Genomic DNA, 26,199 nt, shown 5'->3' on the forward strand with positions numbered 1-26,199 from the left:
ATCAGGAACATCCTCTCTGCATCTACTGTGTCTAGTTCTGTTGGAATTCTATAAGACTCTATGAGATCCCTCCTCGTTCGTCTGAACTCCAGCAAAAACAATCCTAACCCAGTCAATCTCTCCTTATATATCAGTGCTGCTATTCCCGGAATCAGCCTGGTAAACCTTTGCCGCATTCTCTCGATAGTAAGAGTATCCTTCCTCAAAAAAGGAGACCAAAACTGTACACAATATTCCAGGTGTCACCTCACCAAGGCCCTGTATAACTGCAACCACACATCCCTGCTCCTGTACTCGAAACCTCTCAAAATGAAGGCCAACATACCATTTGTCCTCTTTACCACCGGGTGCACCTGCATGCTTACCTTCAGTGACTGGTGCACAAGGATACCCAGGACCTGCTGCAAGCTCCTCTCTCCCAATTTGCAGCCATTCAGGTAGGAAGAAGGATCTAGGCCCGAAACATCAGCCTTCCTGCTCCTCTGATGCTACTTGGCCTGCTGTGTTCATCCAGCTCAAACTTTGAGGACAACAGACTTCCCCTCCTAAAGGATGTTGTTTTTACAACAACGTGAGAATGATTACATGGTCACCTTTAGAGCAGGTTTTACTTCCAGGGCTTCATTGAGTTCAGATATCACAATCTCTGCACATCAAGATTACTGGTCCTCAGCCATTATCGTTGAACCAACTGCTCCTCCGAGCGGATTAATCCATCAATATCCTCCTGCAGTTCACAGCTATCTTCCTCATTATTTGCCACACTGCCAATTTTTGCATCATCCACAACATTATCACCATGTCCCCCACATTAAAGTTCAAATCATTCCTGTTAAACACAAACCACAAGAACCCCAGCACTAAGCCCTGCAGAACTCCACTGGAAAAAGACTTCAAGCAAGTCAGCACTGCTGTTAAGCACACTGAACAAGGGAGGAGGAGCCTGTGCTTCTGAAATTGTCCACAGAAGCACAGAGCCAACAACTTCATAAACAGCAGGAGTGAGAGTGTAGTTATCAGCTTCTCTAGCAACATGAGAGAGTAGGTCAGCAGCTTCATAAAGAGAAGAATGGACCCACATGAGAACAGCAGCATTGATGAATGATAAACATCAGCGGTAAAGAGCTCTTTCAACTTGTTTCTTTCTGTAAGACCTTAAGTGTGGGCTTGCAGGAAAACAGGTAGCTGTTTGGTGAATATTTCTTCCATGTCTTTCAATTGGTCAAACAGGTTAATTTTTTTTTCTTCATTCATTCATGGGATGTGGGCATCACTAGCTAAGCGAGCATTTCTTGTCCATTCCTAATTACCCAAAGGGCAGTTAAAAGTCAGCCACATTGCTATGGGTCTGGAGTCATATGTAGGCCAAACCAGGTAAGGATGGCAGAGTTAACAGGAGCTGCAGATGTTGGAGAATGCGATATAACAAGGTGTGGAGCTGGATGAACAGAGCAAGCCAAGCAGCATCTTAGGAGCAAGAAAACTCATGTTTCAGGCCTAGAAGGCCTAAGATACTGCTTGGCCTGCTGTGTTCATCCAGCTCCACACCTTGTTATCACAGATAGCAGTGTCCTTCCCTAAAGGACTCAGTGAACCAGATGGGTTTTTTCAACAATCTACAATGGATTTACAGTCACCATTAGAATCTTAATTCCAGATATCTATTGAATTCAAATTCCACCATCTGCCATGGTGGGATTTGAACCCAGGTCCCCAGAATGTCATCTGGGTCCCTGGATTAACAGTCCAGCGATAATACCTCTAGGCCATCACCTCAAGAATAGAGACAGCTGGGCTGGCAACATGTTGCAGTATAGTATGTGGGAGCTGACAGTCACCAGTATAAACCACAATGACCACATCTGCGGCTGCTCAAGGACCTTCGGCTCAAATTTGACACTGTGATACATCAGGGATGGGGAGCATATCTGGACACTGTTTTAAAGACAGACACATCCTTGAAATTAATTACGTCAAATGTCACCTGTAGACAGGAGCAAGGGGCTATAACTGTTAGTGAAGCAGATATGGGGATCTCTAGCTCTGGATGAGGCTCAGCCCTTATCCAATGATACAAGATTTTACTCCCGATGTAGGTAAGGACACAGGCTACAGGAAGGACCAGCAAACTGACCACAGCACCATGGTCCAAGGCGCTATTTAAATGGAGGGAGGAAAAGAGAAATATAATACTAATAGGGGATAGCGTAATTAGATGAATACATTTTGCTCTTTGCAGCAAAGACTGAGTCAGTAAGGCTCTGTAGTCCCCCTGTTTAGGATATCTTTTTTGGGCTGGATAGGAACTCGGAGTAGGGGGCGGGGGGGGGGGGGGGTGGGTGAAAGATTCAGTTATTATGGTCCACGTAGCCATGAATGATATAGGTAGGGTTCAAAAGGAGGTTCTGAGGAATTATATACAACTTGGATCTATATTAAAAAGCAGAACCAGATTAGTGCCAATGCCATGTCCCAGTTGGGCCAGGATAAAGAAGATTAGAGAGGTAAGTGCTTGGCTTAAAGACTGAACAAAGAACAGTACAACACAGTACAGGCCCTTCAGCCCATGATGTTATACCGACCTATTATCCTACTCTAAGATCAAACCACGCTGCATACCTGACATTTTACCATGATTCACGTGACTATCCAAGAGACACTTAAATGTCCCAAATATATCTGACTCCATTACCACCACTGGCAGTGCATTCCACACACTCACCACTCTCTGTGTAAAGAACCTACCCCTGACATCTCCCCTATATCTTCCTCCAAACACCTTAAAATTATGGCCCCTTGTAATAGTTATTTCCGCCCTGGTGAAAAATCTTTGGCTATCCACTCTATCTATGCCTCTCATCTTGTACACCTCTATCAAGTCACCTCTCATCCTTCTTCACTCCAATGAGAAAACCCCTAGCTCCCTCAACCCTTTCCTTATAAGACCTGCCCTCCAGTCCAGACAGCACCTTGGAAAATCTCCTTTGCACCTTCTCTACAGGTTCCACATCCTGCCTACAGTGAGAAGACCAGAACTGAATACAATATTCCAAGTGTGGTCTAACGAGGGTTTTATCCAGCTGCAGCATAATCTGACAGCTCTTAAACTCAATTCCCTTGCCAATGAAAGCCAACACACTATATGCCTTCTTTACAACCCTATCAACTTGGATAGCACCTTTGAAGGATCTATGGATGTGGTCCCCAAGATCCCTCTGTTCCTCCACACTGCCAAGAATTCTGCCATTAACCCTGTATTCTGCATTCAAATTTGACCTTCCAAAATGAGTCACTTAATGCTTTTCCGGGTTGAATTCCATCTGCCATTTCTTTTCCCGAATCTATATCCTGTCAATGTCCCAATGCAACCTACAACAGCCCGCCACACTGTCCACAACTCCAACTATCTTCGTGTCATCAGCAAACTTACTAACCCACCATTCCACTTCCTCATCCAAGTCATTTATAAAGGTCACAAAGAGCAGAGGTCCCAGAACAGATCCCTGCGGAACACCACTGGTCACCAAGCTCCAGGCTGAATATTTTCCATCTACTACCACCCTCTGTCTTCTACCGGACATCCAATTCTGTATCCAGACAGCCAAATTTCCCTGAATCCCATGCCTTCTTACTTTCTGAATGAGCCTACCATGGAGAACCTTATCAAATGCCTTGCTAAAATCCACATAAACCACATCCACTGTTCTGCCTTCATCAGTGCATTTTGTCACATCCTCAGAGAATTTAATAATGCTTGTGGGGCAAGACCTGGCTCTCACAAAGCCAAACTAACTATTTCTAATCTAAGTGATAATGGGAACTGCAGATGCTGGAGAATCCAAGATAACAAAGTGTGGAGCTGGATGAACACAGCAGGCCAAGCGCATCTCAGGAGCACAAAAGTTGACATTTTGGGCCTAGACCCTTCATCAGAGCCTCTGATGAAGGGTCTAGGCCTGAAACGTCAGCTTTTGTGCTCCTGAGATGCTGCTTGGCCTGCTGTGTTCATCCAGCTCCACACTTTGTTATCTCTATTTCTAATCTAACTTTGCTTTTCCAAATAATCATAAATACTATCTCTCAGAATCCTCTCCAATAATTTTCCCAACACAGAAGAAAGACTGACTGGTCTATAATTCCCAGAATTACTCTGTTCCCTTTCTTAAACAAAGGAATAACACTTGCCACCCTCCAATCATCTGCTACTATTCCAGTAGACCATGAGGATGCAAAACCCATTGCCAAAGGGGCAGCAATCTCTTCCCTCACTTCCTGTAGCAACCTTGGGTACACCCCGTCTGGCCCAGGAGACTTACCTATCTTCATGGTTTTCAAAATTCCTACACATCCTCCTTCCTAACATCAACCTGTATGAGCATATCAGCCATTTTCACACTATCCTCACAAATGTCAAGGTCCCTCTCCCTGGTGAGTACTGATGCAAAGCATTTATTAAGGGTCTCCCCTACCTCCTCTGACAAGTTCCCTCCATTATCCCTGATAGGCCCTACCCTCACTCAGGCCATGCTCTTGTTCCTCCACATAAGTATAGAATGCTTTGGGGTTTTTCTTAATCCTACCTGCCAAGGCTTTTTCGTGCCTCCTTCTAGCTCTCCTAAGTCTATTCTTCAGTTCCTTCCTGGCTACCTTGTAGCCCTGTCCAATCCTTGCTTCCACAACCTTAAGTAAGCTTCTTTCTTCCTCTTGACGAGATGTTCCACATGTCATCATCCAAAGATTCTTCACCTTACCATCCCTTCCTTGCCTCAGCAGGACAAACCTATCCAGTACTCGTAGCAAGTGCTCCCTGAACAACTTGCAAATTTCTGTTGTGCATTTCCCAGAGAACATCTGTTCCCAATTAATGCTCTGGTAGTGTAATAGAAACGGGTTGACTTATGGGACACTACTTCCAGTACAGGGGAAAGTCAGAGCTGTTCAATTCGAATGGGTTTCATTTGAACCATCCTCAGACCAGTGTCTTGGCAAATTGTATTAATGACAGTTGTAGATAAGGCTTTCAACTAATTAATGGGGTGGATGATTTGATTGAAAGGAAGTATGAAAAGAAACAAGGTGCAGGGTAAAGAGGTAAATGATAATCAAAGTATGACAGGCAAGGCAGGAAAATATACACAGAAGTGTGCAGCAGAAAATAGAACTAGGGAAAGTAATAATGGTGAAAAAAAGTCAAAACTTAAAGCCTTTTATCTGAATGCACACAGCATTTTTAATAAGACAGATGAGTTGCCTGCACAAATAGGAATACATGAATATGACTTAATAGCTATAACAGAAACATGGTTGCAGGATGACCAAGAGTGGGAAATAGATATTCAAAGGTATTCGACATTCTAGAAAAAAGGCAAAAAGGAAAAAGAAGGTAGTAAGAACTGTAGATGCTGGAGTCAGAGTCAACACATTTGGAGCTGGAGGAACACAGCCGGTCAGGCAGCATCAGAGGAGTAGGAAAGTCAACATTTCAGCACTCAGAACTCTCCTGAAGAAGGGTCCCATCCCAAAACATAGCTTTCCTATTCCTTCAATGCTGCCTGACCTGGTGTATTCCTCCAGCTCCACGCTGTGTTGAAAAAGGAAATGGAAGTGAAGTAGTTTTGTAATATAAATGAAGGTATCAGTGCAGTGGTAAGTAGTGCTACAGATATATCATAATGTGGAAGAAGGAAATCACACAAAACCAGGTTATTGTCCAACAGGTTTATTTGAAAACACAAGCAAAAAAACTACATCATGATGTGGAACAGTTTGGTGAAGAAAAGGAATGACGAGTAAGAATTCACAGGTGAGAGTCATCTATTTGTCCATAAACAGTTGTTTTGCTGTAGGTGACTGATGGAATTTTGGAACAAGCTTCCAGATGTAAATAATGAGGATATAGACAGAGTTAATGGCAGTTGTCTTTTTTCCTAGAATGAGGACTTCAAGACTAGAGACCACATTTTAAGGTGAGAGGAAAAAGATTTTTTTAAAATGGGGCAATATTTTTATACAGAGGATGATTCGTGTGTGGAATGAACTTCCTGAGGAAGTGGTGGATGTGGGTACAATTGCAACATTTAAAAGATATTTGGATAAATACATGAATAGGAAAGGTTTAGAGAGAAATGGGCCAGGAGCAGGCTGGCAGGACTTGTTTAGTTTAGGTTTATGTTTGGCATGGACTGGCTGTACTGAAGGGTCTAATTCCATGCCGTATGACTCAATGACAAAGTATAAAATAATGGAGGTGCGTAAGAAAGTCGCTCTAATTGTCATGGGTGATTTTAATCTGTATATAGACTGGCCTAATCAGGGTGATGGATGGCACAGAACACAAATTTACAAGGTGTATCAGGGATTATTTCTTAGAGAATTAAATTGCAAAACCTAGTCAGAAACAGGAACAAAAAAAAATTTGCTGGAAAAGCCCAGCAGGTCTGGCCGCATCTGTGCGGGAAAAAACAGAGTTAACGTTTCAGGTCGGTGACCCTTCCTCAGAATAGCCAGAAACAGGCTATTTTAGATCGAGTAATGCGTAATGAAGCAGGATTAACAATAAAAAAAAGTCAGTGAGAGGTCCTCTGCGAAAAACAATCACAAAACAGTAGAATTTTAAATAAAACAATAGGGTGGGGATGTTGGAAAAGCTGAAACACAGAGAGAAAGATGGAGAAACTCAGCTGATCTGTAAAGCAAGAAACAGACTTAACGTTTCGGTCTTTCTCATGGTTAAGTCGTCATACTGGACTTGAAATGTTAACTCCCTTTCACTTTCCACAGATACTGTCAAACCTGCTGGGCTTTCCCTGCATTCTGTGTTTGCTGTAGTAGAACTTCAAATTCAGTTTGAGTCAGTGCAGCCAAGGTCTTAAACTAGTGTCCGCTATTTAATTAAGGGCAACACAGAGGTGTGAAGGGAGTCACCTAAAGTGGCTGGGAAAATAGATAAGGGAAAGTCAGTGGATGTATAAAACCAACATCTCCCTTCCCCAAAACCAACGCCTCAATCCATCACAACAAAATAAAAGGCATTTCCATTCACCTTTTGTTTATTGTTCTGCCCTTGTCTTTCTGGAAGGGATGATAGGTTTGGAAAGTTCTTTTTTAATTCATTCATAGGGTGAAGGTGTCATCAGCTAAGCCAGCATTTATTGCCCATTCCTAATTGCCCAAGAGGCAATTAAGAGTTACTCACATTGCTATGGGTCATGTAAACCACACCAAATAAGGATTGCAGTTCCTTCCCTAAAGGGCATCTGTGAATCAGATGGGTTTTTCCCCAACAATTGGCAATGGATTCAGTCATCATTAGATTCTTAAATTCAGATATTTATTGAATTCAAATTGTGCCATCTGCCGTGGCAGGATTCAAACCCAGGTCCCCAGAACATTAGAGATAAGTAGGAGTGCGGCTGGACGAACACAGCAGGCCAAGCAACATCTTAGGAGCACAAATGCTGACGTTTCGGACCTAGACCCTTGGCAGCCTCGGCGGTCTCGTACCAGTTCAGCGACGCCATCGCGCGACCAAGTCCAAGGGATGGGACGGCGCGTGCGCACTGGCCCCTAACGCGCCCCGCCCGGGGGAGGGTTGAAGCTACGCATGCGCAGGGAGCCTTGCGAGACCGCCTGTCATCCATTCCCGAGCAAATCGCGCCAGCGGAGGAGCACAATGGTATGTGAACGTTTCCCCTGCATCGCCTTTTCCTCTTCCGTCCTAACGCTGTTTTTTTTATGTTAAATAAAAGAAACTTGCTCCAGTATTCCTCAGAACCGGTTTCGTGGAGGCCATTTTTTTTAAAAACAAAAATTCCTTTTTTCGCCCATCTCAGATGGTTCTCCTGCGCTCTGTGGCCCACCGTCCTCTTCCCGCCTTACCTTCATTTGAAACGCTTTACCCGAATTTAAGGTCGGGGAGTCACCGACTCAGCTGTAGTTACGTCGCAATGGAATGGCAAGCTCGTTTCATCGAGGACGGCAGGCTGATCCGGGAAAATCTTAGTTATTTCTCTTTAATCCCCTCCCCCGCCTCATCTTGTCCTCTTGTCTAAAATGGCGGCGAAGGGGCTTAAGTTGGGGAATGGGGGAAATAATTCCCGTGCGCGTGCGTGCTGGCCGGCTGCCGGCAGACCCGTTACTGCGCACGCGTCAGACTCGGGACTGGTTATGGAATGTCGCGCCCTGAGCAGTGTTTGTCCCCTCGTGTGAACGGGCCCTTCGGCCCATCGTGTCTGTACCAGTCATCGAGCGTCTCACCATGCTAAGAAAGAAACAGAAATTGCTAGAGAAACTCAGCATGCCATAGAATCATACAGCTGGGCAACAGACCCTTTGGTCTAACTTGTCCACACTGACCTGGTTTCCCAAATTAAACTAGTCCCACTTGCCTGCTTTTTTCACATATTTTCTAAACATGGTGGCACAGTGGTTAGCACTGCTGCCTCACAACGCCAGAGACCCAGGTTCAATTCCGGCCTTGGGACTCTGTGTGGAGTTTGCACATTCTCCCCGTGTCTGCTTTGGGTTTCCTCCGGATGCTCCAGTTTCCTCCCACAGTCCAAAGATGTGCAGGTTAGGTGGATTGGCCATGCTAAATTGCCCATAGTGTTCAGGATGTGTAGCTCAGGTGGGTTATAGGGGGAATGGGTCTGGGCTTGTTGGGCCGATGGGCCTGTTTCCACACTGTAGGGATTCTAATTCTAGAAAAAAGTTTCCTATTCATGAGCATGCCCAGATGTCTTTTAAATGTTGTAATTGTATTTACCTCTACGGTTTCCTCTGGCAGTTGATTCCATATAAGCGTCATCCTCTGTGGAAAAAGTTGCTCTTCTGGGCCCTTTTAAATCTTTCTCCATTCACATAAAAATATGCCCTCTAGCTTTGAAGCCCCTTACCCTTTGGGAAAAGACCTTTGTTATTCACCCTGTCAATTTCCCTCATTTCCTGGGGCAGCATGGTGGCTCAGTGGTTAGCACTGCAGCCTCACAGCGCCAGGGACCTGGGTTCGAATCCAGCCTCGGGTGACTGTCTGTGTGGATTTTGCACGTTCTCCCCGTGTCTGCGTGAGTTTCCTCCGGGTGCTTTTGTTTCCTTTCACAGTCCAAAGATGTGCAGGCTAGATGGATTGGCCATGCTAAATGGCCCATAGCATTCAGGGGTGTGTGGGTTATAGGGGGATGGGTCTGGGTGGGATGCTCCAAGGGGGGGCAGTGTGGACTTGTTGGGCCGAAGGGCCTATTTCCACACTGTAGGTAATCTAAAAAAAAATTTCGTGCACCTCTATAAGGCCACCCCCAGCCTCCTGCCCTCCAAGGAAAAAAGGTCCCAGCCTATCTAGTCACAGTAAAATGCTTGTAGATCTTTTCTGCTCCCTTTTCCAATTTAATAATGTCCTTCCTATAGCAGATTCACCAGAACTAGACAAATGTTTTTGAACCCAGTGACCCTTCTTGCTTTACGTTTTATGTTTACTGGTGGGATGTGGCAGAGAACATCTTAGAAGCCAGTTGAGAATCAAATGCGTTGCTGTGGGTCTGGCGTCACGTAGGCCGATCCAGGACAGGATGGTAAATTTCCTTCCCTGAAGGACATTAGTGAATCCTTATCTAAATCTTAATTCCAGATTTTTTCTTTGGATTTGAATTCAAATTCCACTGTCTGCCATGGAGGTACTCAAACCTCGGTCTCCAGAACCTTAGCAGAGATTCTGGGTTAATAGTCTAGCAATAATGCGGCTAGGCCATTGCTTCCCCTCACCTGCATAAAAGGCTTCTAGTCTGAGGGTAAAAGGAAGGCCATTTAGAGGAGGGAAAATATCTTTACCCAAAAAGTGGGGTAAATGTGTGGAATTCTCTGCCATAGAAAGTGATCCAGGTCAAAATGTTGAATATTTTCATGAAGGAGTTATGTATAGTTATTGGGGCTAAAGGGATCCAAGGAATTGGGAAGAATGCAGGAACAGGGTACTGAGTTAGATAATCACCTTTGCTCATTCTTCTGGCATTTACACGCTGTTTGGAAATATTTTAAAAATTCAATCAAGGGATGAAGTGGCTATGCTAGCATTTTTTTTTGTCCTTAATTACTGTGGAGAAGGTGATGCTGAGCAGCCTTCTAGAATCTGCATTATATGTTGGAGACTACAGTAAGGACTGCAGATGCTGGAAGCTAGCGTCAATATATGTGGAGCTGGAAAAACACAGTCAGACAGCATCTCAGCAGTGGAAAAGGCAACGTTTCAGGCAGAAGCCCTCTGTCAGTCCTGACAAAGGGTTTTGTCCCAAAACGTTGACTTTCTGCTCTTCGGATGCAGTCTGAATGGCTGTGCTTTTGCAACTGCGCATTTATTGACTCTGCATTCATGTGGTCTGGGGGCATTGATATGCTGTTTGGGAGCGAGTTCCAGGACTTCTATTCCAACACTGAAGGAATAGTGATATAATTCCAAGTCTGGATAGTGTATGTCCTGGAGGAAAACTTGTAGATGGTGCTCCCTTAATCCTTCTGGTGATAGGAATCATGGGTTGGTCTCTCTTTTTCTAATCTTTAATTCCAGGACATTTGTCAGTTAAACTCGTCTAACTGTATTTTTTTTTAAAAATAGAGGAGATCTATTGAAGCATGCAAGATTCTTAGCGATCTAGACAGGATAGGTATGGGAAAGTAGTTTCCCCTTGTGGGAGAGTCTAGGCCCACAGTGCATAATCTCAAAATAAGGAGTCACCCATTTATGACGCATAAGGAGGCATAAAAACCGAAAGAACTGCGGATGCTGTTTTTAAAAAAAAAAGTTGCTGGAAAAGCTCAGCAGGTTTGGCAGCATCTGTGAAGGGAAAAAATAGCTAATGTTTCGGATCATTTCTTCTGAGGTCAGTAAGTCTGGCATTCTTTGCCATATAGTATAGGCTAGATCATTAGATACATTCAAGGATACAAGGCTCAAATTTTTAATCAGTAAGGGAATTAAGGATTATGGAGAAAAGGCAGGAAAGTGGAGTTAAGGTTTATTTATTCAGACATGATCTTATTTGAATGGTGGAGCAGATTTGCTTTTGCCTGTCATGCTGTGTCCTGTTTTGTCACTGCATCCCTGTCTCCAGTTGATGGCATAAAACCAATTACATTTCTAACCCTCAGTCTTGAAACATTGAGTCTGTTTCTATTGTCACATATGTTGCCAGACCAGATCAGTATTTTCAGATTTCCAGCATCTGCAGTAATTTCATTTTAATTGAGCTGTCAAATTTAGTTTTGCATCCCAACTTTTCTCCTATGAAGTTGCAAAACATTTCTCTGGTATAAGTGCCATTGCCATTTAGAATTTTGAATAGAATCTTTTCCTATCACTATTTAAAGTCACGTATCACTAATCTTAACCCGCTGTGAGGCCATTTCTTCTGCCCTATTTAGTTCGTTTGGCAACTATTTTAAGTCTATGACAAGTGGTAACTGATCTGCTTGCCAGTGGAAATAATTTTTCACAAAATCTTCTGTGCACTAAGATAACAATCCCACTTTTCTACCCTCTAATGTAACTTACTTTGATATGGATCATGCAGTGTACATTAAACACGACAATGATTGAAAATGAAGGATGGTGATGTACCAGAGAAAAATTATAGAAAGGAAGTGGAGTGATCTAGTTGTAAAGCTGGAAAAGTCTGTGATGCACGCAAGAATGTAAATGCAAGATTGATGATGTTAAACTTGGAAGACTGACTTCCAAAAGACAATATAGGTTAGTAGGAACAGGGCTGATAAGTGGGTTGAATGCTCATTTTCACTCTTAACTTACCCAACTAAATTATAACTTTATTAACGTCTTTCAGTCTCTTATTATACCCCATGCGACTGGAATGTAGGAGACATGAATTAAATTTAAACCTTGGTAATTGATGGCATTCCGCAACCTACAGCCCATTGTCCACATGGATTGGGGAGTGTAGTCTTGTTCCCCAGTAGCTGATTGTTACCTGTTGAGGTTACGGTTTTTTAAAAAGTTGCAATTAAACATCTTGCAGTATTTTTTTAAAAATACATTGAATACTGAGGCTTCATTGTAATTATAGAAGTTTTTATTTGGGTCTAGATAGGACACTATTTGGAGGATCAGTGTGGACATGATAGGCTGAATGGCCTGCTTCCACACTGTAGGGATTCTATGATTCTATCCTTTTCTAACAGGATTTAGTTCTGGGAGCAGAAGTAAAATCAGTAAAATTCACACCTGGGAACTTCTGTCATAGTACATGTACTTTGCTCCCCCACAGCCCAGCAAGAATAGGCAATGCATTTTTTATTTTTGCAAATTTTTAACCACTTAGGAGTTTTCAGCCTATGCAAGCTATTTGAAGCAGTGTACATTTTCCCCACAGTAGATGTGCCTTTTCCAGGCTTTTCTGCCAGTAGGACCGACCACTTGTTGACTCAGTGTGCTCTCAACCAGGGAATAATTTGTATCCATAGTGTTTGAAAGAAAAAGTAGACTTTTTTTAAAGAGATTTTTGCTCCTCAAAACCTCTTAATAAATCATTCAGACATTCCCTGTAAATTGAGGGGATCCATTGTGCTGGATCATCGATTGTGTACTTGCCAGTTTTCTATTGTACGAATGTTTTGGTCACTAGTGCTAGTTTTCCTAGGGAGGTCTGCTTGTTCTGTTCCTGCCCACAGTCTGAGACTTGTCTGCTTGGTCATTATGTTTCAGTCTGATTTCTGGGGCGCAGAACTCCTTTTTTGCATATGTTTAATTCCTGAAAATTGGATGATACTGTATTGCAATGGTGAGCAATAAGATTTAATAGCTTAATATTTTAAAGTGTTTGTTGTTTAGGAAAATGAACATATTGTATAAGATACGACAGGCTCCAGTTTTTAAAGCATATTTTGATGTACAATTCCTGTAGTTGCAATTATTTTAATTGTCGCCAATTTCAAAGCCATAAGTATTATTTTCTGTTAAACTTTATTGAAGACAGTTGAATGTACCAAATTGGGCCTGGATCTGACTGGGCAAATTGATGCATTCAGTTTGTTAAATGTGCGACTCGTTTGGAATTTGGCAACTTGGCTTATTTTTGTAGTCTGAGAGACTTCTGCACACAAAATTCTCATCTTTATCAGCAAATTCAATGATTTAACCTGTGCCAGAATGCTTGTTCTAAATGTGTCTGTCTACACAGCAGCTATCTATCGTGTACAGCGATGAGTCCTATTTTGGATATTTTCTGTGACTAATCTAGGTCAAAGGATTCAGATTTTTGCTGCATTTAGTTCTCTTCTGATCCAGTACATTGACATGTAAAGAAGCAGTGACAAAAACGATTCTGTTTTGTAGTACTCCCTTGAATTTTAAACAAAAGGATGCTAAATTTTGTACTGCAAACGTGTTTCTTTTGAAAGAAATATATAAAATGAAATAGATTTTGTGTTTGTGATCACGGTCCACATTAATACAAAAATACACCCTAAGGCGTTTAAATGGAGAATGAGCTGCAAATGTTGAAATGAGAAGGGCCATGTCTGTTTAAAGGAGCATTTTAAATGAGAAAAAATAGATGTGGAGGAATTTCTACAACAGTGCTGATAGAGCTGGAACCAGTAGGGTAAAAGAATGTAAATTGCTACAGCAACTGTGAGGCATAGGAACAGAAGTTGGCTATTCAGCCCATTGAGTCTGTTCCACCATTCATAGAACATTACAGCACAGTACAGGCCCTTTGGCCCTCGATGTTGTGCCGACCTGTCATACCGATCTCAAGCCCATCTAACCTACACTATTCCATGTATGTCCATATGCTTATCCAATGATGACTTAAATGTACCTCAAGTTGGCGAATCTACTGCCGTTGCAGGAAAAGCGTTCCATTCCCTTGCTACTCTCTGAGTAAAGAAACTACCTCTGACATCTGTCCTATATCTTTCACCCCTCAATTTAAAGCTATGCCCCCTCATGCTCGCCGTCACCATCCTAGGAAAAAGGCTCTCCCTATCCACCCTATCTAACCCTCTGATTATTTTATATGTTTCAATTAAGTCACCTCTCAACCTTCTCTCTAATGAAAACAGCCTCAAGTCCCTCAGCCATTCCTCGTAAGACCTTCCCTCCATACCAGGCAACATCCTAGTAAATCTCCTCTGCACCCTTTCCAAAGCTTCCAAATCCTTCTTATAATGCGGTGACCAGAACTGTATGCAATACTCCAAGTGCAGCCGCATCAGAGTTTTATACAGCTGCAGCACAACCTCTTGGTTCCGGAACTCGATCCCACTATTAATAAAAGCTAAAACACTGTATGCCTTCTTAACAGCCCTGTCAATCTGGGTGGCAACTTTCAAGGATCTGTGTACATGGATGCCGAGATCTCTCTGCTCATCTACACTACTGAGAATCTTACCATTAGCCCAGTACTTTGCCTTCCGGTCACTCCTACCAAAGTGCATCACCTCACACTTGTCTGCATTAAACTCCATTTGCCACCTCTCAGCCCAGCTCTGCAGCTGGGAGATCATAGCTGATTGCTAATTTCTCTTTCCTGCTTTTTCTCCATAGCCCCCAATTCCCTTACTGATTAAAATCATCTCGGTCCTGAGGTTTTTCTTTTAATTCACTAATGGGACGTGGTTATTGCTGACTGACCAGCATTTATTGCACATCCCTAGCCTACTTAATGACCCAACCTCAACAAACCTCTGCAGTAAAGAATTCCACAAATTCTCAACCCTCTGAGAGAAGAAATTACTCCTCTCAAAAATGTGTGACCCCTCATTCTCTGGTCCTAGATCAGAGCCTTGTTTCTGGTGATGCAATGAGAATATCCTGAACTTGGAGCTAAGAGACTTGGGTTCAAGTCACCACCACCTCCAGAGGTGTGTAGTAATATTAACATTGAGTGTATTTAAGAATGCAGTAGGGTCTTGATTGGTAAGGGGATCAAGGGTTACAGGGAAAAGGTAGGAAAATGGTGCTGAGAAACATATCAGCTGCAATTGAATGGCAGAGTAGACTCAAAGAGTCAAATGGCCTAATTCTGCTCTGTCTTATGAAATAGATTTTACCACAAAGAAAGACAACCTTTCCAAATCAACCCTGTCAAGTACCCTAAGGATTTTGAATGTTTTGACAACGTAACCTCTGATTTTTGAATATTCCAGCAAGTTTGCCTTTGTGTGTGGGAAATTGTCTCACTAACTTGATTGGATTTTTTTTTGAAGAAATGACAAAGAAGATTGAAGGCAGAGCAGTGAATGTTGTCTATATAGATTTCTAGGCGTTCAACAATGTTCCGCATGGTAGACTAGCTAACAAGGTTAGATAACATGGAATCCAGGGAGACCAAGCCATTTGGATACATAATTGACCTGAAGGTAGGAGACACAAAGTGGTAGTGGAGAATTTATTTTGGTTTAAAAGGCTGTGATCCTTGTGATACACCGCTGGTCAATGCTGAGTCTGTCCTTTTTGTCATTTATGTAAATTACTTGGGTGTGAATATAGGAGAATGGCTAGTAAGTTTGCAGATGATACCAAAATTGGTGGTGTAGTGGACAGTGAAGAAGGTTATCTCAGTGTAATGGGACTTTGATCTGATGGGCTTAGGAGTGACAGATAGAGTTTAATTTAGATAAATGTGAGGCCTTGCCTTTGGTAAGGCAAGTCGGGGCGCGAGTTGTATACTTTAAGGTAGCGTCCTGGGGAGTGTTGCTAAACAAAGGGACCTTGAGATGCAGATTCATAGTTCTTTGAAAGTAGAGTCACAGGTAGATAGGATAGTGAAGGTGTTTGGTATGCTTGCCTTTTACTACTTGGTCAGTGTATTAAGTATAGAGTTGGGAGGTCACGTTGCTGCTGTACAGAACACTGTTCAATTCTGATCTCCCTGCTGTAGGAGAGATAATGTGAAAATTTGAGAGGGCTCAGAAAATATTTACAAAGATGGTCCTGTTGTTGGAGTGTTTGAGCAATAGGGAGAGGCTGAATAAGTTGGACTATTTTCCCTGGAGCGTCAGAGGCTGAGAGGTGACCTTTATAGAGGTTTATAAAATCATGAGCGGCATGGATAGGGTGAATAGCCAAGGTCTTTTTCCTGGGGTAGAGGAATCCAAAACTAGAAGGCATAGCTTTAAGGTGAGAGTGAAAAGATTTAAGGGACCTGGGGGCTAGTTTTTGATACACAGGGTGGCGTATGTATGGAATGAATTATCAGAGGAAGTGGCAAAGGCTGATACAGTTATCCATCTAGATGCCTCTTAAATGCTGTATATAAATAGGAAGGGTTTAGAGGGATATGGTCTAAATGCTGGCAAATGGGACTAGATTAATTTAATTTATCTAGTCAGCATGGATAAGTTAGACTGAAGGGTCTGTTTTGGTGTTTACAACTCTGATTCTACAGGTCCAATCTATTTAAGCTGTCCTCAAGTCAGTTCCTCCATGTATGGTGTCAGCTTAGTGAATGTTTCCTGTACTGTCCAATGCCACTACATCTTTAAACAAAATAAAACAATTACAGATTCTGGGGAAAAACTCAGCAGATTTGGTAACATCTGTAGAAAGGAAGCAGAATTAACATTTTGAGTCCAGTGATCTGAAGAAGGTGTTCTGAAGAAAAATCACTGAACCCAAAACATTAAGTCTGCTTTCTGTCCGCAGATGTTCCAGACCTGCTGTGTTACTATAGATCTCTACCTGGATAAATATCCCGAAACTGTTCAGTCTACAAAGTCTTAGCTCAGGTTGTGGGTGAGGTTGTTGACTTGCTGGCTTATTGTGGGAATGAGGTCTTTAATCCTTGTAAGTGTTTGTCATTGAGTGGCTGAGGGGCTTAATATCGGTACACTCAGACAATGAGGGCCATCAGTTCAACCAGCACAAGATAACCATAGTAGCCCAATCCAAAAGAAGACATGCACGGGAATTCCTCGAGGCATTGTTCTCCACCCGTAATACAATCCACAAACGCATAGAATTGATCCCATTTGCAAACCCATACAGATCAAAACCAGGAATGACAGTACTCACCATAACAGACCAAACAATGTAAATTCCAAGTGGAGTAGAATAACAGCAAGGTGACGAAAGATCTGAATGAGAATAAGCCAGTTTGGCGAGCAAGTCAACCACCTCAGTGCTCAGCCTTCCAGGGGCTTGGAAGCGTCAAGTGTTTAAAACTCTTCATAACAAGAAATAAAGAATTGCACTTGTCTAACCATTTTTGCAACCATCAGACTTCAAAGCATTTCAAGGCTGATGAAGTACTTTCTGAAGTGCAGTTGCTTGTAATATGGAGGGCGTGGTAACTAACTGCACCCAGCAAACTCCCAAAATCAGCAGTGTAATAACAGCCAGATACTCTGTTGTATTGATTGAGGAATGAATAGTGGTGCGATTTGTAGGAGATGCCTTGCTGGCAGTTTTTGGAATAGGGTAATGGGATATTCTGCATCCATCCAAGCAGGTCCATGGGTCCTCAGTTTTGATCACTTTTAAACACTGCTGGAAACCAGTTTAGACTGTCAACCATCAAGCATGGGGATAATGGTTTAGTTAGTTTGCAGTTTTTAACATTATGCAGTTCTCTTTATCCTACGATATGGATATGGAAAAGGTGGGCTGATTTAATCAGATCTTGACCAGTATTTGGGGGTTGTGGTAGGATAACATTGAGAAGTTAAACTGGTTTCCCTGGCGATAAGTTTAAGGAATAAACTTCCCAAGGTTAGTGATGTTTCTTTACTGTTGTGTATCCAATGAGCAGGTAACATTTAAGACAATACGAATGTCCTGTCATGTGATGTTAAGTACACATGGTAGTTAGAATGTGAAGTTCGCCAAAGGATGATTCATAACTTCTCTCGGAATTAAGCATTTGCAGGAAAAAGAGAAATATTATTTGTGGGAGCTCATGCTGAGGTGGGGATGAGCAGGTCGGTCAATTTCCTGACTATAATGTATTTTGTTCTGCAGTGACTCTGTTAAATGACTAATATTTCAGCAGTCTAAGTGATATTCTCAATTCATTATCTGTTGTTGTGAATAGTGTGGATTTCTTTTATTTTCTTGGGCACTGATACAAGTGCACATTCCAACTCATAAAACCATGTCAATTTTCTGAAAGTCCCACTTCACTCTGTAATCTCTTGATTTTTATTTTGTAATTTCAAATACTTATCCTTTAGTAAGCCACCACTGAATCTGCGTACACATCTCTTTAGGTGGTACAGTCTAAATTATAACTGCTCCTTTTTTTAAAAAATGTTCATTTCCTTTTTATTTGCTAATTGGTTTAATTGTTGACCTTCTGAAGTGCTTGCTTTTACTGCTAAAGTGTGGACAGAAATGCGCAATGGGGAGAAGTTGACTGGGTAATAGATCCCAAAAGTAGATCTGAATTGTGCACAGAATTAACGTGTGGAAATCTGTATATGTATATATCATCTATATGTTTACATTGTCATGATCCCAGTTGATAGTAATACTGAACGGGTCAGATCCCAAAGTAAAACCTGGTATGGTAGAACAAACACTACTGCCTACCATGATAATAAAACGTGAGGCTGGATGAACACAGCAGGCCAAGCAGCATCTCAGGAGCACAAAAGCTGACGTTTCGGGCCTAGACCCTTCATCAGAGAGGGGGATGGGGGGAGGGAACTGGAATAAATAGGGAGAGAGGGGGAGGCGGACCGAAGATGGAGAGTAGAGATTCCCTGAGGTTGGTCCGGAGGGAGGAGGGTAACTTCTTCAGGTTAGGCATCCCTGGAAGAGGCTTCGCAGTGAGGTTAAAATAGTATCAGAGATAATGGGAACTGCAGATGCTGGAGATTTTCTCCAGCATCTGCAGTTCCCATTATCTCTGATACTATTTTAACCTCACTGCGAAGCCTCTTCCAGGGATGCCTAACCTGAAGAAGTTACCCTCCTCCCTCCGGACCAACCTCAGGGAATCTCTACTCTCCATCTTCGGTCCGCCTCCCCCTCTCTCCCTATTTATTCCAGTTCCCTCCCCCCATCCCCCTCTCTGATGAAGGGTCTAGGCCCGAAACGTCAGCTTTTGTGCTCCTGAGATGCTGCTTGGCCTGCTGTGTTCATCCAGCCTCACGTTTTATTATCTTGGAATCTCCAGCATCTGCAGTTCCCATTATCTCTGATACTACTGCCTACCATATCTGTGCCAACCATGATGTCCTAAACTAATCCCATCTGTCAGGATACAGTTGACAAGATTGTAATTGATACCTTGACAGTGTCTTAGATGAGCCATAGGTTTCATTTCACTTTGTTTACCATGGAGGTTGGTCACTCGACACATTCGGGCAGGTGCTGATGTACTTTTATTAAAATAACAATTTATTATACGAGAAGACAAGCGCAAACTTCATTATACTATACAAGAGCTATTTCACTTCTCCTACCAGCGCTATTGCAGATGAATTCTATGTAAACCTTGCTGAGTGTAGAATTGTATTATATCATCAAAGACTTGTGTTTAAATATTTTGGCTGATTTAATGTTTAGCAAGATAATAATGTAATTATTACTGTCACCACTAATATCTCAAATATTAGAAAAAAAATTTTACGTGACTCGTGCTTTTTGGTTTCTTCTACAGCGTGAATGTATTTCCATCCATGTTGGCCAGGCTGGTGTCCAGATGGGCAATGCCTGCTGGGAGCTGTATTGTTTAGAACATGGTATTCAACCTGATGGGCAGATGCCCAGTGACAAGACCATTGGAGGGGGAGATGATTCCTTCAACACCTTCTTCAGTGAGACTGGTGCAGGAAAACATGTCCCACGTGCTGTCTTTGTTGATTTGGAACCAACTGTAATTGGTATGTTTATTGCGAGAATTTGTTCATAAATCTCCTGGTTATGGTGTTGCATTGTCCATAATAATATTTCTGTGGTTTATTTGCCTTGTTCGTGTGTACATGGGAAGGGAAAATGATCTTTTATTCTGCATTCCAGATGAGATTCGTAGTGGTACCTATCGGCAGCTGTTCCACCCTGAGCAGCTCATCACCGGGAAGGAAGATGCTGCCAATAACTATGCTCGTGGGCACTACACCATCGGCAAGGAGCTCATTGATTTGGTCCTTGACAAGCTCCGTAAACTTGTAAGATTCTTGTATTATCCATTAACCAAGGGATAAACTTAATCATAGTTCGTGTGTTGCTTTAACAGAATGATATGTAGTCAGTGTTTACCTTTTTGAATCACCACGTTACTCTCACATGATCTATTTTCATATATTTTATTAAAGGACGTGATGATGCATTCGGCTGCAATGGTGGCTTCAGAGATTTCCCTTCACATCTGAAAACCCGTGTATCAATCCTCACCAGGGAGTGGATAACTAAAAGATCACATCTCCTTGATGCGTGTTAAGAGTCACAAGTGAAATGCCTTCTTATAGTTTCCAACTAGCTGCTGGTAATCATCATTCCACAGCTCATAAGGTACCCTGTGTTGGGTGGTTTGAAGGTGTGGATCATTGAATTGGCACTTTGAAGTACACAAGAAAGGGTTTTAAAAACAAAAACAAAAACAAGTCCCAGATCCTGAACTGGCATTTGCAAAATCTGTGTAAAAATCCAGTGGATCAATTAAAGATGGTTTTTGAAAAATCTTAAATTGGCACATTCCACACGGCCTGCTGATCGTTGTGTTCGTAAATCAAATAGAGGAAGTTATAACATAGTATTGTATTTGCTGATGGTGTATAGCAGTGTGACCAGAGACAACCATGGGATACTGATCGCATTCAACATGATCTGGACTAATTAAGCAGGTGGGAAGATTGATTGTTTGTAATTTGCAGACGGGGAAGATGTATCATGGAATATGAAGCTTAAAGAACCAATATATCAAAACAGAGCTGTCTAAGGATCTGCTTTATGATTATTACTCATTCATCAAGTAATAGAACATCTAATAAGATTGAAGTTTGTCAACGTCATTGTATAAAAATATTTGAAATGCATGGGATAGTTTTGTTACAACAAACTGAAAGGCATAAATGAGTTTAGAGCTGAGTAGCTAGAATAATTCCAGGAATTGATGCCTTAAATTTAAAAGAATTAAATTGTGAAATTATTCTTTTCACTGGGGTGATTTTAGATTTTCTTCCTTCTGAATCCTACTTTCTGACTAAATCGTAACATCCTCGTTTATTCCTTTCTACTCAGGCTGACCAATGCACAGGTCTCCAGGGTTTCCTCATTTTCCACAGCTTCGGTGGAGGCACAGGCTCTGGATTCACGTCCCTGCTGATGGAACGTCTCTCTGTTGACTACGGCAAGAAGTCCAAACTTGAATTTGCCATCTACCCAGCTCCTCAGATCTCCACAGCTGTGGTTGAACCTTACAACTCTATCCTGACGACACATACGACTCTCGAACACTCAGACTGTGCCTTCATGGTAGATAATGAAGCTATCTATGACATCTGCCGCAGAAACCTGGACATTGAACGCCCAACCTACACTAATTTGAACCGTCTAATTGGTCAGATAGTGTCCTCCATTACAGTGTCTCTTCGTTTTGATGGTGCTTTGAATGTTGACCTGACAGAGTTTCAGACCAATTTAGTTCCCTATCCACGTATCCATTTCCCTCTGGCTACCTATGCCCCTGTAACATCATCTGAGAAAGCTTACCATGAGCAGCTGTCTGTGGCTGAAATCACCAATGCCTGCTTTGAACCGGCAAACCAAATGGTCAAGTGTGACCCACGCCACGGCAAGTACATGGCTTGTTGCCTGCTCTACCGTGGTGATGTGGTGCCAAAAGATGTCAATGCTGCCATTGCTGCCATTAAAACCAAACGCACTATTCAGTTTGTGGACTGGTGCCCAACTGGTTTCAAGGTTGGCATCAACTACCAGCCCCCTACGGTGGTGCCAGGTGGGGACCTGGCCAAGGTGCAGCGAGCTGTGTGTATGCTAAGCAACACCACAGCCATCGCTGAAGCTTGGGCTCGTCTGGACCACAAGTTTGATCTGATGTACGCCAAGCGCGCCTTTGTGCATTGGTACGTGGGTGAGGGGATGGAGGAAGGGGAATTCTCAGAGGCTCGTGAAGACATGGCTGCCTTGGAGAAAGATTATGAAGAGGTGGGTGCTGATAGTGTTGAGGATGATGGTGAAGAAGAAGAATATTAGGAAAAGTGAAACATTCCTCACTGTTTGGTTGAGATCAGTTTGCTGGTCGGCTGCAAAGTGACCTTTAAGAAGTCATGTACTTACACTTTCTTTCCTCCCCAAGTGGAAGTTGTGCTATTAATGCTCACGTTATGCCACTTTAGTGGTAGGTTTCAAGTTTCAATGTTAACTTGTTTGTAGCATTTAAAAAACTGAAAATCCTCGAACTCTGTCGGTAACTTGTAAAAGCTTACATTCCAGAATAAGGATTTGACAATTTTTGACATACTTTAATTGTACACCCAGTTTGTAGTCATCATCCCTATACCATGAGGAATGGAAGTGCACCATACAAATAATTTGACCCATCATGGTCTTACTACTTTCTTGACAATGTATATCTTAAATTGTAAATTATTCAATCTCACATTTTTAATTTACTTTTTAGACTTGAATAATTATCAATCCAGGTAATAGTGACTTCCTAATCCTGGCTATGCTGTGCTTGTGAAGACACTGCACGCAGCACTACCCTGTTGGGAAACAAATACATTTTGCTAAAAGTAACTAACTAACATTGTTTTGCAATGTATTTTGGATTAATTATGAAGTTCAGATGGAAGGAATTATGTCTGTGTTTTATTGTTCTGCACCAGGAGTGAAGCTATAGGTGTATGCTTAACAGGGTCTATAAGTATTTCAGGAGACTAATTGAACAGCTTAATCTCGAGCACAGTACTATTAAAGTGACATATTTGCATCAAAATGGCACAACTTCCAACTTACTGTTGGGAAATATAATTAACCACTTCTAAGATTTGTAATGTTAAGAATAAAATGTTTCAATAAACTTCTGTGACTCTATAAAAACTTGTTTTGATATACAATTTGCAATTGTGGCAAAATTAACCCATCAGGCCTCCATAGCATACTCGTCAAGTATGTTGGCAGAATCTGCTTGGCCCAAGGCATACCTGGGTACAAAATTGAGGAAAATGTCATCCTACTAACTGGGATGAGAAAATGCTTGTTTTCTTCCCAATTTAATTTGCCTCGCACCAACTATGTTTCACATATTATACTTGCATGGCTTGTTAATAGTAAAGTCCAAAACTATTTCCAGTTATTTAGACAGCATTTGAAGACCATCTCCAGCTTATCAGTATAAAAAGTAAGTAGTGTGCTATGTTTAACTAGATGGGAACCGGTAGATGTATTGTATCTGGACTTACCGAAGGCATTCAACAAATTGCCTCAAACGTTTGTTACATGATTAGAGAATCGGCTTATGGACAGGAAACACTAAGTGGAGATAAGGAGTTCTTTTTCAAGTCATAACCTGTGACCAATGCGGTTCCACAGGGATCAATGCTAGGACTGCAACTGGTTACAATGTGTATTGAGGAAGGAAGTAAATGCGCGAGTCAAATTTCCAGATGACACTAGGTGAAAAGGTGGTTGTGAGAGGGATTCAACAGTTTAAAGAGAGATATTGCTAGGTAAATAAGTGACAAATAGGATATAATGTGAATGAAAACTGAAAGAATTGTGGATGCTGAAAATTAGGAAGAAAACACGTAGGCAGCACGGTGGCTCAGTGGTTAGCACTGCAGCCTCACTGCGCCAGGGACCCGGGTTCAATTCCAGCCTTGGGCAACTGTCTGTGTGGAGTTTGCACATTCTCCCTGTGTCTGTGTGGGTTTCCTCTGGGTGCTCCTGTTTCCTCCCGCAGTCCAAAGATGTGCAGGCTAGGGGGATTGGCCATGCTAAATTGCCTGTAGTGTTCAGAGTGTGTGGGTTGTTGGGGGATGGGTCTGGGTGGGATGCTCCAGGGGACAGTGTGGACTTGTTGTGCCGAAGGGCCTGATGCCACACTGTAGGTAATCTAATCTTAAAAAAAACAAAGTTGTTGGAAAAGCTCAACAGGTCTGGCAGCATCTGTGAAGGAGAAAACAGTTAACGTTTTGGGTCTGGTGATGCTTCCTCAGAACTGATGGTGACTGGGAAAATGGCAGTTTATATGCAGAAAATAGGGATGTATAATACGAAGTTCACTTTGGAAGAGAGAACAAAGTATTTATACTAGACAATTCTATGCAGCATAGAAACAGGCCCTTCAGCCCACCTAGCCAGCGTTAATTCCTAATCCTTATTTAGACCTACTACTTACTGCCCCTATGTGTTTTCTATCTTTCTTTGCCTCACATTGATTTGCCTTAAATGTTGGTAACATGCCTTCATCCACCACCTCCAATTCCATCTACTACCCTCTGTGATAAGTTTGCTTTGCACTTCTCCCCTAAACTTTGCCCCTTTCAGCTTGAACCTGTGTCCTCTTATAGTTGACTTTTCCACCCTGGGGAGAAAGCTGTCTATCCAACCTTTCTATGCCCTTCATATATGCCTCTCTCCGGTTGCCCTTCAGCTTCTGTCTTTCCAGTGAAAACAGTGAGTGTATCCAACCACTCCTCATAACCAAAGCCCTCCAGATCAGGCAACATCCCGGTAAACCTCAGCACCCTGTCCAAAGCATCCACATTCTCCTGATAGTAAGGTGACCAGAACTGCATGGAATATTCCAAATGTGGCCTAACTAAAGTTTGTACAGCTGCAATATGCCAATTTTTTTATATTCAATGCCCTAGCTGACGAAGGCACGCATGCTATCTGCTTGACCATCTTATCCACCTCTGTTCCCATTTTCAGGGATCTGTGAACCTGAATGCCAGATTAAGACTATCCTCTAATGTCACATGTATGCCTTATGAAATACAGTGAAAGGTGTGATCTGTTGCACGTACATAGGCAATGTTTGCGTTAACTTCAGAAAAAGAATGTAAGAGTTCAACTTTGCTGTTACAGCATGTCTCTACTAGAGTCCCACTCTGGACTCCCAGCCCATGCAATGTCATTGAGTGTGTCCTACGGTGTGGTTCATCAGCCCATACCATGCTACTGAGCGTCCCACTCCACATGGAAGTGAGAGTTCCACTACAGGCTGATTGACTGTAGCTACGCTGCCTATGAAGATGGCATCACTCCAGAGCTCATCAAAGCCACCTCCTGCCGAAGACCTCTCTTTATAAGGTAAGTTTGATTAAAAAGGCGGGTGGGAGAAAGTTTTAAAAAAAATGCAGACGAAGAGGAGAAACCTGGGCACAGGACTGTATGTCAAATGTTCTTGAGGGTCCTGCTATTTGTTATATAATTCACACCAAATTTGATCTTCCAAAATGCATCAACTTCCATTTGCCTGGAATAAATTCAACCTGTCATTTCTCTGCCCAAATCTACAATCTGTATCCCGCTGTACCTTTTGACAATCTTCCTCATTATCTGCAACTCTGCCAATTTTGGTGACATCCGTGTACTTACTAATTGGCCACGAACATTTTCCTCCAGATCATTTATCTATTACAAACAACAAAGGTCCCGGTAGTGATCCTTTGGAAGATCACAAGTTATTGGACTCCATTCCAAAAAGCATAGTTTAAACGCTATTCTCTCCTATGACCAAGCCAGTTTTGTATGCATCTAGCCAGCTCACCCTAGATCCAGTGAGACTCTAACTTTTGTACCAGCCAGCCATGAAATACCTTATAAAATGCCTTACTAAAGTCCATGCAGACAACATCCAGTGCCCTTTCCTCATTAAACATTCTTGTCACCTCAAAAAGCCTTGACCTTCCTGGCACAAACCCGTGCTGCCTATCACTAACAAGTCCATTTGTTTTCAAGTGTGAATAATTCCAGTCTCAGTATCATCTTCAACAGCTTCTCCACCACTGAGATCAGGCTCATCGGCCTGTAATTACCTGGATTATTTTGGCCATTCTCCAATCCTCTGGAACTTCACCTGAGGTCAAAGAGGGTGCAAAGATATTTGTTAGGGTCCCAACTGTTTACTTGCTGGCTTCCCATAATGTCATGGAATAGATCCTGTCTGCGGAGGGATATAGATAGGATAAGTGAATGGGCAAGTGTCTGACAGGTGGAGTACAATGTTGGTAAATGTGAGGCCATCCATTTTGGTAGGAATAACAACAGAACTGATG

General features: G+C 42.3%; 2 protein-coding genes across 2 annotated transcripts in view; one reads left to right on the forward strand and one right to left on the reverse strand.

The window, feature by feature from the left end:
• LOC125454078 (tubulin alpha-1D chain-like) overlaps positions 1 to 8,068 on the reverse strand; it is a 77,960-nt gene extending 69,892 nt beyond the window's left edge. Inside the window, exon 1 of the mRNA XM_048534370.2 lies at positions 7,879 to 8,068. Coding sequence (XP_048390327.1) covers positions 7,879 to 7,884 — 6 coding nt within the window. The 5' untranslated portion in view covers positions 7,885 to 8,068. The remainder of the gene's footprint in view (positions 1 to 7,878) is intronic.
• LOC125454077 (tubulin alpha-1C chain-like) lies at positions 7,550 to 23,014 on the forward strand. The gene is made up of 4 exons (XM_048534368.2): positions 7,550 to 7,675; positions 19,611 to 19,833; positions 19,970 to 20,118; positions 21,191 to 23,014. Exons 1-4 carry the CDS (start codon positions 7,604 to 7,606, stop codon positions 22,163 to 22,165), a joined length of 1,419 nt encoding a protein of 472 aa, XP_048390325.1. The 5' UTR covers positions 7,550 to 7,603; the 3' UTR covers positions 22,166 to 23,014.
• The last annotated feature ends 3,185 nt before the right edge of the window (positions 23,015 to 26,199 follow it).

Source organism: Stegostoma tigrinum, chromosome 7, assembly GCF_030684315.1.
Source record: "Stegostoma tigrinum isolate sSteTig4 chromosome 7, sSteTig4.hap1, whole genome shotgun sequence".
Classification (NCBI taxonomy): Eukaryota; Metazoa; Chordata; class Chondrichthyes; order Orectolobiformes; family Stegostomatidae; genus Stegostoma; species Stegostoma tigrinum.

Coding starts and splice junctions, on each gene's coding strand:
- LOC125454077 (XM_048534368.2), top strand. CDS start 7,604: ATGCGCAGGGAGCCTTGCGAGACCGCCTGTCATCCATTCCCGAGCAAA. Junction 19,834..19,969: donor TTTGGAACCAACTGTAATTG/GTATGTTTATTG, acceptor TCTGCATTCCAG/ATGAGATTCGTAGTGGTACC. Junction 20,119..21,190: donor TTGACAAGCTCCGTAAACTT/GTAAGATTCTTG, acceptor CTTTCTACTCAG/GCTGACCAATGCACAGGTCT.